The sequence below is a fragment of the Falco rusticolus genome, chromosome 8, assembly GCF_015220075.1.
Source record: "Falco rusticolus isolate bFalRus1 chromosome 8, bFalRus1.pri, whole genome shotgun sequence".
NCBI classification, from domain to species: Eukaryota; Metazoa; Chordata; class Aves; order Falconiformes; family Falconidae; genus Falco; species Falco rusticolus.
In genome coordinates, this window is record NC_051194.1 from 58,338,087 (window position 1) to 58,352,491 (window position 14,405).

Sequence of the window (14,405 nt, forward strand, 5' to 3'; positions counted from 1 at the left end):
GTGCTGCTGCGATGCCCAGGCAGGGATGCTGGGTGCGAGCATCCCCGCCGCTTGCTGTGCATGGTGGGAATCGGGTCCAGAGCAAACCCCCGGGACATGAGAGCCCTGCGGGATGGATGGGAGCCCTGATATAGCCACAAGTCCCTTGTCTGTTAGAAAAGGGACTAAAATAACATCTTCTGTTCTGGTGCATCGGCAGCTCCAAGGCTCATTCTGGGATGTACGTGAGTTCACACTGACATGTTCTTTCTGGTACAAAGACCTTGTGTTTTCGGTTGTCTTAAGGGGTGGTTTACCTTTGGTTGCATTTGGGTTTTGGGAGTTTTTTGGAAGATGAAAGCATTGGCTTTGCAAACACAAGTAGTGAAGTAATAGTAGGAGATAAGCAAAAGGCGATAAGGTCAGGCACCACTAGGGTGTGTGGCATTGCTGCCATCAGACGTGCAAAATGTACGGGCCAGGCTTCTAAAGGAAGAACCCAAAAGCAGCCAACTTTTCCCCACTTGTCTTCACCAGCAAGGCTCGAAATGCCTTACAGAAGAGGTCAGGATCACAAGGGCTGAGATGCTTTATCTCCAGAGCAAAGGAGAGGGAGGAGGAATTGTCCCATTCTACCTCCTAACCAAAACCTATTGTTCCCTGCCAGCACTTGCTACCACCAGATGTTTGGAGACCCTTGGAGGCATCCCATGGCCAAAAGACCTCTCCCTGTGCTTCAGGGCATCTCCATGGTGTCCTGCAGTGGTTCAGCTGGGCAGACTGGTGGATGGGGCAGATGCCAGGCAGGAGGTCACTTGGTGGGGGCAAGTGATGGGGTTGCACAAGTCAAGGTGGTCTTTGCTAGTGGTGCATGTGCCCTGAGAGGCCCTTGGGCCATGCCACCCTTGCGATTGCTTGCAGCAAGTGATGGCTACGCTATGTGGCCACAAGCCTGTCTGTCTGGGACTGACCTTAGAGATGAGCTGTAAGAACATCAGTCTGTCAGCCTTGGCATCCTGGGTGGCAAGAGGCCACTAGCAGTTTCAAAAGCTGTCCCAGTCTGGTAGGAGGCTGCAGAGGGTCTGGCTGGGTCTGTGCTGATGTCACCCATTTAGAGGATGTTGTGTTTTTCACGCATGCTGGAAGATCTGTTAATACAAGCATGGAAAAAGCAGGCAAATCTCTAGATGGTCAGATCGTTTTCTGCTGGGTGGAAGTGTGTTGAGCAACTTAAGCCTGATGGCCACATTGTGTTGTAGCAATAGTTATGAGGAAGCTCTTGAAGGTAAAGAATCTGCAAGGCAAAACCAAGTTTCTAAATTAGACTGTTTACTAAGACTTGGCAATTTTAGCCAAAAAAAAACCCCCCAAAAAACAACCAAACAAAAAAAAAAACAACCCCAAGCCAAGAATGGCCTCTTTTGGAGGCCATTGCACATTGAAATGACAGAATCTGGTTGGTGCTCCCAGGCGCATCTTCTGGTACTCCCAGAGCAAGCAGTCACCAGCTCCTTCAGGGCTGTGCGTGTTCCCTGGGTTTCTAGGAGGAGTCTCTTCTGCAACTGCTTCCATGGTCTTGACTTAAGTTTTTGTGATGGTGATAAAAGCAATGTTTTCAGTAAATTCATTGTGTGGGATGAACGTGCTCTGCGGGTAGCGCTGTGGTTCTGGGAAATGAATTTCTAGCTCCAGAAAGTTGAATTCACTTGTATTTAAGCAAAGCTGACTGTTTTTAAAAGAAACCTCCAAAAACACTTCTGTGTTTGTAGGAGAGCCGAGGAGCTTGACTTTGGAGAAGGAAAAGGCAAGTTAAAAGCCATTAGCAACAAGTGCCTGGAGTTGGTCTTGGCTTTGGTGTGGGAAGAGGATGATGAGTGAGTGTTTAGAAGCTTTTTCTTCTCTTCCTGACTTTAAGTTTGTGGCCAAGGGTAGGTGGAAGATTTCCCCTGAACCACGGACTTAGGGCTTGAGGGGCTTTTTATGTGTTACCCAGGGAGAACAGGCATGTAGGTACATCAGTGATTGTAAGGCTGACCCATCTTATGTCATGGTGGCTCCTGTTGCTGATGCTTTCCATGGACATGTGTGTGCCAGGGTGGGATGGACACTGCAGCTCCCTGACTTGGCCTGAGCTCCAGGGAGGGCTGGGGGGTGTGGGACAGGCAGGGATGTGCATGGGTCCTCCCCACCTTCCTTTGCTGGTGGTAGGTACCATGTACTGCCCTGGCTTTGGCTGCATGTGGAAGGACCTGGCTCCATCTCCAGCCCCAGTGGTGCTTGGTACTGCCCAGCCCTCGCGGGTCTTATCAGCCCAAATTCTTGGCAGTCAGGGTTTTTCCGTCACTGATGCTTTTGTAGGGATCCTCTCCCACCTACGCTGGGCTGCAGGCAGTGCTTGTTGGAGAAGACCTGGCTTTGGCCAGCAGCAGGATCCTGCTTTCCGCGTCGGGGTTTGCACTTTTAGGTGTTCCTGTGGTTTTATTGCATTTCTTTGCTCACAGACACAGGGCTTGATGCTGCCAGTAGTGAGTTTTTTGCCTCGGATTGCTTTTCTCTGCTCGCCCGGTTCTAACCCAGTTCAGCCTGGCCGGATGCCAGTGCTTTGTCTGATTTATAGCTCAGTGTCCGGGCAGAGGTGGGCCTGTACTGTAATCCCGTCAGGACCAGTTTGGTGTGATGGCTGGAGCTGGGAGCATTGGGGAGGAAGGGGCTTTGCTGCTGGCCCCGCTGTGCCAGCATCAGCCTGTGCTGGGGGGGCACGCCTGGCTCTGCAGGGCTGGGAGGGGAAAGCCTGCGGTTGGGGTTCCAGGCTGAGCCATACCAGACAGTTTGCAGAAGTTAATTTTAACCTTTTCTGTGCCACTATACACCAGGAAACGCTGCTGTTAGAAAGCTGAATGCTGCGCAGTCAAATGTTGCAGGAAAAAGACCTTTGAGTTTGGAGGGTTTTTTTTTCTAATAGGTTTTAGTAAGTTTTTTTTTAATAGGTACTACACCATTACCAGCCCTTAGACTCTCCCCAAACCTGCTGCCATGCTGTGCCTGGTGGAGAGGAGATCCAGGAGCAGGTAGAGCACTGATTCAGGACCCTGGAGATCCTTGCTTTTCCCAGCTTACTCACGACAGCATTTCTACACCTTGAGAAGTAGCCAGCTTCTCTACAGAGAGGAGCACGACTAGGTCTGCATGTCCCATCTGTCCCTCCCCAAAAACCTTATTCACAGCCCCAGATAATGCGAAGTCAAATCCACACTCCGCAAGTCCCTGTTGAAGACGGCCCTGCTGTTCCCCTGATGGGTGACTGGCAGGACAGGCATCCCATGATGTCCCCGGGGAGCAGAAGCCTGGCAGATGGAGAAGGGAGGTGACACAGCCTCTCTGTCACCCCATGTGATGCCGGCGTAGGAGCAAGGAGGTGTCTGGAGGGAAGCCCCGCACCTTGCGGTCTGAGGGCAGCACCCTCCCTGCTGCTTCCGTGCCCCAGGAAGCTGGTGAGGATTATGGGGTGCCAGCCAGCAGCCGTAGGAACCCGCTCGTCAAAGCTTTGCCCAACCATCACCAAAGCCTGTTTAGGATTTTGGGAAGCACAGCAACACGGCTGGTACCGTGGGGCGGAACCACTGTGGAGCCCCAACCTGGGCAGCTGCTGCCTGCCTTGCTGCCCGTTGGGTTTGTTGGGGTGTGGAAGCACGCAGCAGTTCCTCCTGGCTTGCACGGTTGGATTTTACCCTGCAGTGTTGCCTTTCCCTCGTGGGAGGAAAAAAGTGGAGTGAGAAGCGAGTGCAGGTGCCTTTGAGCTGGTTGCATGACGAGATACTGTCGCCTTCCTTGCTTGTGCAGGGTGAGCTCTGGCTGCTCACTGGTTTCCTTCCCCCCGCCGCCCCCCCCATTCATTTCAGATTCTGTTTATGGCTTTGGGTAAACAGATGGGGCTGGGGTTTTCCTAGTCTATATTTAATTCTAGTCTATATTTAAAGTGCTTTCAGAGGAGTTTGCTGACCATTGTCTCAGCCGTGGCTGCAGAAGTGATTTCTAAACAAATCTTGCCCCATCCACCCTTGTTTGCCCCCACCCTGCTCCCGGCCATCCCCTTTTATTCTCACGTAGCCCGAGTTTGCAGGCTGGCAGGTTATCTGTCCCACCTCTGCATTCAGAAACCTCTCTGGTCCATCCCCAGGGACCGTCACCTCCAAAACACGGCTCTCACCCCAGGTCCAGCTGCGGGGGGCATGCACCCCCATCCTTTCGTGTGTGTGTAAGCACTGCTCCATCCAGAACGGACCCAGATGCAGCTGAGATGCTGCTTTCGGGAGAGGAAATACCTTTTTGTAATTGCTCATTTTGACTTACATTCTGGTTGCCTTTTGAGACTGCAGGGTGCATGTAGGGGGGGATTTTTCCAGCTATTTCTCCACACAACCACATGTCAGAGACCTTTAGCATAAAGCTTCCCATATAGTTATATAAATAGGGGGAAGGGGGAGCATCCCTGCAAATGCCAGGCACCGTGAGGCTTGTGGATATGTCGATGAGAGCTGTCAGTATGCAGCTGTAGCTGCAATGATTGATACAAAAATTATTGGATGCTGGACTACCAGGCAGGTGTTTAAAATATATCTGTGGCTTGTACTTTGATTCATGGGAGAAATCACATACTGTCCCTGGTTTCTTTCTTGCTTGGTGCTGTGCTTACCGAGCAGGGAGTGACCTTTGGGCTGTCAAAGTGTTTTTGTTTTTTAGCAGGGTTGTGTGCAAGCGTTGCTAAAATTGGTGAAAAGTTTGCCACTTGTGCTGTTTCTGTGATGACGATGCTGTGCACCTTGTGCTGAATTTTTTCCTTCTGTAACTGTGGAGCTTTGAACCTTCCAACTAGAGAGAAGAAACACTGCAAGAACCTAGCGGGGTGCCTGCAAGGTCTTTTTAGAGGGAGGCAGTCAGTGTTTAGGGTCTTTTCGTGCCAGCTGGAAAACATGAAATCCCCAACGGTGCCTCACATTAATGAAAAACAGTACCCTGCCTGCCGTGGTGGTGCTTTGCAGAGGAGGGGCAAGCTGGATGGATGGACAGGGAACCATGCTAGCTCAGGAGAGCATCTTTCCTCCCTTTCTCACTTCCCGACGACTGCTTACTGCTTTTTCCTGCCTCTGACGGCCGCTCCAAGTCCCCTTTCTTACCTGGCCTGGCTCTGATAAGCACAGCCTTGACTCAAAGCCTGGTTCCTCTGTATTTAAGCCTGCCAAGCCCTCTCCCCTTGGAGTACTCCCAGCAGGACCCGAAACAATGCTCTTCTCAAAGGGAAAAGTGTTTGCTCACAAGTTCTCCCTTCCCTTTTCTGGCTGGAGCCTGGTGCATCCCTTCCAACTAACTGCATTCCCGGCATACCAGCCCGGTGGACGGCTTGGGAAGCATTTCAAGCAGGCTGGAGTATCTCCTGCTCAGGCTCTCCCCTGCAAATTTCCTTTTACTGCATTCCAGAAAAGGGCACCGAATCCTTCAGGGCTTGCTGCTCCTCCTCGCTGTGCCGGTGGAGAGAGATGCGGTGGTTTAATAACAGCTGGCTGCAGCCACAGCAGTCATCGCTTGTCTTCACGTTTCTGTCAGCTCTGTATTCCCACCTAAGGAATTTGAGTTTGGGGGTTATTTTGTGCTTGGTCTGATTTTCAAGCAGAGGGAGAAAAAAAATCTGATGTGAGGTGGAGAAAGGAAAAACCGTGTTAGGAGTGGATGAAAAGCCCTTTGGGTGCTAGACTAAAGCGAGGGATTTGGATATAACTTCTAACTGCCCAGGGCTTTACTTTTAAGAGCTGTTGGCGCTTTGCAGCCAGGCTGGAGTTTTGTGGCAGGTTTGTAGAGAGCAGGATGTAGGGATGCCTGTAGGGATGCTGGATGGCAGCATTTACTGGGATGGTGCCAGGTCCACTGGACTGCATACCTGCTCCCTGGTGCAAACCTGGAGGAGCAAAGTGTGGCTTAAGCTCTGTGCTCCAGCCTTGCCTTCAGCTCGCAGAAAGGCACCAGGCTTGCCTGCTTGGCCACTTGCTTCTGGCCTTTCTGGCCCCTCTCCAGCTCCAGAAGACACAGATGACCCCAGAGGTCGTCTTACCAGCGCTTGCATCAGCCACGACGTTGGTAGTCGAAGTGCCGGCGTGTTCTGCAGGCAGCAGGAAACGGGTTAATTTTCCTCTCGGCTCCGGCGTGCTGATGCAGCTGCTCTTTCACAGGGTTCCTGGAAGTGTTTTTGCAAGCGTTTCTGGAGAAAAAGGAGAAACAAAACCCTTTATTTTTATTTTTCAAGTGATGTTTCTCTGCCTGATCCATGCCCAGTTGGCCAGGCGAGGGGAGGGATGCAAGGAGCAAGCAGGGAGAGTCCCCATCCCGGAGATGCCAGTGCTGCGGTGGGAGGGAGCGATGACCTGGCTGAAAGTGCAAAAAGCCTGGTCCCACGGGCCCTCCGTGCTCGCTAACCACTGCCCTGGGCTCCCACAGCATCCGAGTGCTTGATGGCTTTATAAATATGTATGGCAGCAATGTGCAAATGCCCTGAAAGCTCCTATGAAATGGGGAGAAGGAGCAATTTATGAGCCTGGGGGAAGTGTATCCCCAAAATAACTCTTCAAGGCAAGAGGGCTGCTTTGTCCGGGGCTGTGGCCAGCGGTAGCATCGTGCACGACCAGGCTGTCCTCGCTGCCCAAAGCCCTTGGTGATTTGTAGGCAGTGCTGTGCTTACTGGGAGCACCCAGGTTATCTTCCATGATGCTTTGAGGAGAACATGAGGGTGTTCTCCTGCATCAGCGCCGTGGGGTCAGCATGCGCCTGGGGGTAGCACTGTTGGCGCGTGCGTGGCACGGTGGGGCCTGGAGCCTTGGCTAACGTGCTGGGGTGTTTGTTTCTCTCCCCCAGGCTGGTTCCACCCACAAGGTGACACTGGGGTCCCCGTTGGTGGCTTTGCTCACGGAGAGGTCATGGCCGCCTAGTGCCCCCCAGGACCGGCGGGGTCGCTGGGCTGGAGATGGCGGCGCAGAGGATCCGGGCCGCCAACTCGGGCGGCCTGCCGCGGTGCAAGTCGGAGGGGACGCTCATCGACCTCGGCGAGGGCTTTGCCGAAACCAGCCTCTGCGACGTCAAAGGTGCGGAGGGACGGGTGGGGACCCCCGCGGGATGGGGTGGGGACGATGCCCCCTCCTCAGTTAGGGTGCATCCTCTCACCTTGGGGTCCAGGAGGGGCATTGGTTAATAATTAGCAGACAGCAGCTGATGGGGAAGAGCAGCAAGTGTTGATGAGTGCATCCACGGGTGCAAGGATGGGTGTGGACCTGCCACCAGTAAATCCAGCAGCCAAGAGGGGTGACAGGAACAAGGCAGTTGCAAGGGTTTGTTTTCCCCTTCCCTAGAGCTTGCAGGTTGCTTAAATAATCCTTTTTCTTCCTTTTATTGCTTTTTCTTCAGCTGTATTTACTTTACCCAGCTTAAAAGCCGTGTTCGGGTGAGAGGGGAATTACTGTTTCCCCCAAGAAATATCTCCAGGTGGAAGATAGCGTGCACTGAGGGCCTTTAAAAATAAACATGCACAAAAGCAATTGCTTTTGCAGGCGTAGCAAGAAGAGTCCCGAACATCAAACGCTCTTGCTGCAAATGAGATTGTTTTAAATGGGAAAATGGGAATTACTCATATACTCCAAGGGGTTTGCTGCTTTCAGCACATCCTTGTTAACCCTGCTGCCGTGCCAACTGGGTGCACAGCTGGGGGGGGACACGGGGACAGCCACTTGTCCGTCTGTCTGAAGGGATGGGGAGACCAAAACCACCATGGCCTGCAGACAGCTGCAGCTGCAGCACTGAGTTAATGGTGGCTTCCTACCAGGGTGGCAAAATACTTTTCAGTACAGAGTTTATTTATAGTTTTACGCTGAATAAATATCCTCACGACTTTGCCTACCTGCTGGCGGAGGAAGTGAGTTCATGATGAGTTGTCTAGGAAGTGTACAAACTCTTCTTAATATTTGATCCCTAGAGTGTATAAAAAGACTCTGCTTTTCTGTATCTTCCCTTGCCTTGTAGGTTCTCTGCCCAAGAAGTGCTGCCAGCCTGCAGCTAGTGACCGCAGGGATGCGCAGTCTCATCTGCCATCCCTTTGTCTCCAGGAATTCAGGGGCTTCCTGTGTTCCCTACATCCCTTTTTTCCCTCCAAAGAGCTCCTGAGCCTGTTGAAGCAGGTGCTGTCCCAGTTCTCTTGCAGCTCCGTATTGGGGGAAATCTAGCTCTCCTTCTTTTCTTGGGTCTGTCTAGCGAGATAACACACGTTTGAATGTTGCTGCCACATCATCTGCAGCTTGTTTCTAGTACTTTTTGCAGAAATAGGTTCTGAAAGAGAGAGCAAATCCAATAAATACGGTGTCAGTATGAGCATCTGTAGGCTTGACCCAGCTGTTTTGCTTGTAATTGGGATCCCCTGGCAAAACGACTTCCAGCTGGCACCACTGAAAGGAGATAGAAGCACAGCATCACCCTCCTGCAGGGTTGTCGTGGTCCTTTCTGAGGGTTACGGCTAGATGACCTTCTTTAGAAACTGAGTTAATTTTTGTTGAGGAGCTTTGAAATATAGGTGCTATGTAGAAGGAGCGAGATGCTGGATTTTTTGGCTGGTGTGATGTGAAAAAGTAGGAGTATGCCATGCTCTGAGTTTCTGCCACTGAAACATGTTTCACACATGCTGGAGAGGGGTTATGGCAGAGTGAGAGCGCTTTCAGCCTGTGCTGAAAGTTATCTTGGGTTTATATTACCTTGGGTTATCACGTAATCTCTTTGAAGAGGAGGCATTCGCCAGCAGCAGCACAGGTAACTATTTGCATGAAGAGTGCAGTCGCAGTGCTAAAGAGCCGGTGGCCAAAGCCCTTGAGATACCGCTAAGCAAATTGGTAGGATAATGACTCTTCCCATGCAGCAATCACTGAGACCTCCCCTAATTAGCTTCTGCTATGTAAAATGCGAATGTGTAAGGGGATGGCTGCCATTCTGGCGCGAGCCTGTAGGAGCTTAGATCCCAGCGCGCCGGGTGGAAAGGAGAGCTGGTAAGAAGCGACTCCCGCTCCCTCGGCACTCCCTCCAGCACATCCTCTTGTGCATCGTTCACCAGGGAGTGTAGGGAGGCTGTGGGGTGCTGGGACAGGAGCAGCTGTCCGGGGCCCTACGCTGAGGGGGGGGGGCTTGCTGCTAAGGCACTGGATGGCATCGGGAGGTAACAAGTTGCCACTGCTTCTGTCTCGGTTCCCCAGCCGTGTCGATGCCCATCCCTTTAGATCATGAACCCTTTGGGCAAGAGGAACGTGAATGTATCGGAGGTGGTGGAGGGGAAAGTTTTGTTTAAAGATTTTAGGGGAGTGGGGGGGAAACACCTGCAGGTGTGAGTTTTACAACTACCTTACTTCACCACTTAAAGTAGCATGGATCACTTGGCCTGAAATAAACAAATGCCAGTAAGTTCTGAGTCTTGTGGGTATCTTACAGTGCTGTTTTCTTCTTGACTTTGCAGTGCCTTCTCCTAGTGCCTTGCTGGTTGACAATCCCACGTCCTTTGGAAATGCAAAGGAAGTAATAGCAATCAAAGATTACTGTCCAACTAATTTCACCACTTTGAAGTTCTCCAAGGGGGACCACCTGTACGTCTTAGACACGTCGGGAGGGGAGTGGTGGTACGCTCACAACACCACGGAAATGGGTTACATCCCTTCCTCCTACGTCCAGCCTGTAAACTACCGCAACTCTTCCTTAACAGACAGCGGGATGATAGACAATCTGCTGGAGAGCCCCGACGAGGGAGTCAAGGAGTTAGACCTGCTTGGAGAATGGACTGACGTGAAAAGAAACTCTGTGAAAACCTACCATAACAACCCGTTCTTGAACGGAGTCCAGACGAACCCTTTTCTGAATGGGAATTTGCAAACAGTGCCCGGCTCGGACAAAGAGTCCAACTCCAATGTCACTGTCGACTTGCTGCTCTTTGACACGGGGGCTCCTACTTCAGCTGTGTCCAGTTCAGCTGCTAATAGCAGCCTGGGTAACATTTTTGATGAGTTTCCATCCACGAACAGGCTGGATCTGGAACAGCCTGTGAAAAGGGACAATCCCTTCTTCAGAAGTAAGCGCTCCTACAGTTTGTCTGAACTGTCTGTTCTTCAAGCCAAGTCGGATGCTCCGGCATCGTCGGGTTTCTTCAGCGGTTTGAAGTCTCCCACCCCTGAGCAGTTCCAGAGTCGGGAAGATTTTAGGACAGCGTGGCTGAACCACAGGAAGCTGGCTCGGTCCTGCCATGATTTGGATTTGCTTGGTCAAAATCCTGGCTGGGGTCAGACGCAACCGGTAGAGACCAACATTGTCTGCAAGCTGGATAGCTCTGGTGGAGCTGTTCAGCTTCCAGACACCAACATCAGCATCCACGTGCCAGAGGGCCACGTGTGCCCTGGGGAAACGCAGCAGATCTCCATGAAAGCGATGCTGGATCCGCCGTTGGAGCTGAACAGTGACAAGTGCAGCACCATCAGCCCGGTCCTGCAGATCAAACTCAGCAATATGGAGGTGAAAACCTTCATCATTCTGGAAATGAAAGTGTCGGCAGAGGTCAAGAATGACATCATGAGCAAGAGTTTGGTAGGACTGCAGTGCCTGCGGAGCGACATGAAAGAGGGGCCGTACACGCCGATGCAGCTGAGCTATTCGTATGGGGACACAATCCAGGTGCAGCTGGAGAACCTGGAGCCTTGCATGTATATCGCAGCCGTAGCCCAGGGGCAGAACATCCTCTACCCTTACACCGTTTGGGATTACATCAGCAAGAAGATCACAGTTGGCGTCTACGGCCCGAAACACATTCACCCTTCCTTTAAAACTGTCGTGGCCATGTTCGGGCATGAATGTGCACCCAAGACCCTCCTGGTGAACGAGGTCACAAGGCAGTCCCACAGCCCGGCTCCTGTTGCCCTCCAGCTCTGGGGTAAGCACCAGTTTGCTCTGTCCCGGCCTCAAGACCTCAAGCTCTGCATGTTCTCCAACATGACCAACTACGAGGTGAAAGCTAGTGAGCAAGCCAAAATTGTGCGGGGCTTCCAGATGAAGCTGGGCAAGGTCAGCCGCCTTATCTTCCCCATTGCGTCCCATGACCCCAACGAGCTCTCAGACTTCACGCTAAGGATTCAGGTCAAGGATGACAAGGATGCCATTTTGACCCAATTCTGCGTCCAGACGCCGCAGCCACCTCCAAAAAGTGCCATCAAACCGACGGGGCAGAGGCGGTTCCTCAAGAAGAACGAGGTCGGAAAGATCATCCTTTCACCTCTGGCTGCCACTGCCAAGTATCCGGTTTTTCAGGACCGGCCAGTGTTGAACTTGAAGTATGGCAAGCTGCTGAAGACGGTGGTGAGGCAGAGCAAGAACCACTATTTGCTGGAGTACAAGAAAGGAGATGTGATAGCCCTCCTCAGTGAGGAGAAGATCAGGTTAAAAGGACAGCTGTGGACCAAGGAGTGGTATATTGGCTACTACCAGGGAAAAATAGGCCTTGTGCACACCAAAAACGTGCTGGTGGTCGGGAAGATCAAGCCCAGCTACTTCTCTGGGCCAGATCTCACCACCAGCCTGTTGCTGGAGCAGATCCTGAGGCCCTGCAAGTTCCTGACCTACATCTACGCCTCCGTGAGGACACTGCTCATGGAGAACCTCAGCAGCTGGCGGTCCTTCGCCGATGCGCTGGGGTACTTGAACTTGCCGCTCACGTTTTTCTGCCGAGCAGAGTTGGACAGCGAGCCAGAGCGAGTGGCCTCTGTCTTGGAGAAGCTGAAGGAGGACTGCAACAACACCGAGAACAAGGAGAGAAAATCCTTCCAGAAGGAGCTGATGACGGTCAGTCTGAGGTCTGATGAGGGGGTCTTAATTTCCTGCGGTGCAGAGCGACTAGGGTGAATGGCAGGTGGTGGTTTCCTAATTCAGCCTGTAGAAAATGAAGTCCATCTTTAAGGTCTTCTTCAGGCTGCTTGGCACAGCAAGGTAGAAGTTCAGCCCAGTGGCTGTATGCGTTGGTGGGCTCCTGGTTTAATGGGATCATGTCCATAAATGCAGGATACAGTGGGTGAAGAACCATAGGTGCACGTTGTGTCAGAGTAGTCAGCAGGGTTGCTTTGGAAGCTAGGTAGCTCATTTGAAGCCCCTCAAGATCAGGGTGACTTTGGTCTGGTGTTTTCATAGCGCTCTACTGGTCCCTGCTGCTGGGTATTTGTGGTTCAGCCTTTGATGATGCAAGTTTTGAGGAGCTGCGAGAGAGCTGCCGGTCTCCTCAACCGTAGTATCAAAGTGTGCATTGATGGGAAACTGGAAAAAGGGCAAAAACCACCAAAGCTTTTCCTATATGGGGTGGGGTAGGCGAATCGCCTCTCAGGTCACGTTCTTTTGCGTCGCTAGGTGCGTCAAAGCATGCTGGAGAGGGGTTCTACAGCTGCTGTGAAGAATGATGCTTACACCTTCGCCTTCATGAAAACAACCTCAGATTCCTAAGTAATAATGTCAGGTTGCATCTGCCCCATCTCTCTTTGAGTGGCAGCTGAGCTGCGATGCTTCACGTCCAACTGTGGATCGTGTCTGCAGATCGAAATGCACGGCTGGCTTCTGTCCTGAAAGGCATTTGGGGAAGCGGTGCCTGCAAGTGTTTCTAGGATGCTGTTAGGCAGTCTTTTACGAGAAATCATCTTTATGATCATTTCTAGCATTTCATAGGAAGTGAGCCAAAGAAAATACAGGACGAAACGTCTGGAAAAGATTTGCAGCTCTCACCTCTTAACAGGCTCTCCTGCAGAAGCAGGATAACTGAGTTAAAGGCAAATCATGCGGTTTGAAATGCCAACTGAATTAAGGAATAGCGACAGCTTTGCCTGGTGATGATGGGCGCAGGCAGCAGCATGCAAAATGAAATTACAAGTAGGCAGCTGGGTAAAGAGGAGTGGAGCCGAATGAAGCATTTCGTCTCCCAAACTCCCTTTAATAAGAAGGGGGAAAACTGAGGATAGAATATGAGGTGCAGGGTGTTACAAAAAGTACAGAACCCTTCGTTACTCATGGAAATATTGTCCAGGGACTTCCCAGTGTCTGGGTACTACTCTGTGGCCCGTGGGACAGTGTTTTAGCTTTGACTTTGAGGTTAGGTCATGCCACCAAAACTGCTTCTGTTGATGGGTTCTTCTGGCCATCCAGGATGGTTGTGTCTCTTCTTCCTGGGGCCATCCAGGAAGGGAGGATAACTGTCGTGGTAGCCAAGGCTGGTGCCTGACCCTGTGGTTCCCCCAGGGGCGAGTTTGCTCCTTTAGTCATTAGCTTCGGTGACAATGGGATGAAATCGGTGGTCTCCTTGCTGGATGCTTCCAAGGGCTTTGTGCTATTTACCTTACCGCTTTGCAAACCTGTAAGTGTTTCTTTTATCTATGCCCTTTGTCTCCAGGGGTCCCAGACAGTCTGTAGGTCATGGAAAATCTATGCCAGACCTCAGTGGGGAGGCGAAGGGAAAGATAAGGCGCTTTGGATACTCAGGGAGCAGCTAACTCAAGGGAAAGACCATAAACTGCAGGAAAACATCCTGCTCCCCAAGGGATGCCTGGAGTGCAGAGCCCCAGAGCAGGCTTCATCTTCCTTGTTTGAATAGAGGCCAGTCCCAAACGTTGCCTCTATTTACTGTTCTTTGTGAGCCTGAGCCTGTCGATAAAGGAAGAGCTCCCTACTGGGTGGAAGATGATGCTTCTTCTAAACTCCTTGCTGCTGTCAAATCCTCTTTAGCTTGTGGAGAAATGAGATTTTTTTAAAAAATATAATTAAAAAAACAGCAACAGATGTTTCAGGGGATGAGAGTGGAGCACTAATTTATTTTGTTGTCTGATTTTCTGATTTTATTTGTAACAAATGGACTTGCTTTCTGGTGTCTTCTGGCAAGAAGAACCGGTTGGGTTAAGCTCTGATCTGGCCATTTGATCTGAACGTCAGTTGTTTCCTCTCAAAGGGACTGTGAAGGGAGAAGGAGTAAGCAGGCTTGTCTGACTTCAGTGTTGACTACACAAAATTGCAGTGACGGAGCCGTGCACCAGCAGCCAAGCATGGAAAAGCCTGGTCATGATGGCTAGTTAATAAGTAATCTGCGTTTAATTACTATTTTTCTAATCTAGCACTAGCAGTGGTGTGTGAGGGTAACTGGGGAATGTTGCTCAGAAGTTAAGTCATCACATCAGAAGGAGAAACCAACCTCTCCCCTGCCTCCTCTCTGCCCATGGAAAGCAGGCAGCACGCAGGCGGTCTTGCTAAAAAAGCCTGGGCACAGATGCAGAAGCGCTTGTTGCAGCTGGGCCACCGGTACCTGGCCATGCAGTGACTGCACTGCCTGGTCCCTGGCAGCTGGGCTT

General features: G+C 51.5%; 1 protein-coding gene across 5 annotated transcripts in view; it reads left to right on the forward strand.

Annotated features, from left to right (window-relative positions):
• The window catches only part of SH3BP4 (SH3 domain binding protein 4), a 38,396-nt gene that overhangs the window by 16,016 nt on the left and 7,975 nt on the right, over positions 1–14,405 (forward strand). For all 5 annotated transcript variants that reach the window (XM_037397466.1, XM_037397460.1, XM_037397465.1 and 2 more), the window contains 2 exons: positions 6,880–7,106; positions 9,509–11,871. In XM_037397466.1, coding sequence (XP_037253363.1) covers positions 6,989–7,106; positions 9,509–11,871 — 2,481 coding nt within the window. In that variant the 5' untranslated portion in view covers positions 6,880–6,988. The remainder of the gene's footprint in view (positions 1–6,879; positions 7,107–9,508; positions 11,872–14,405) is intronic.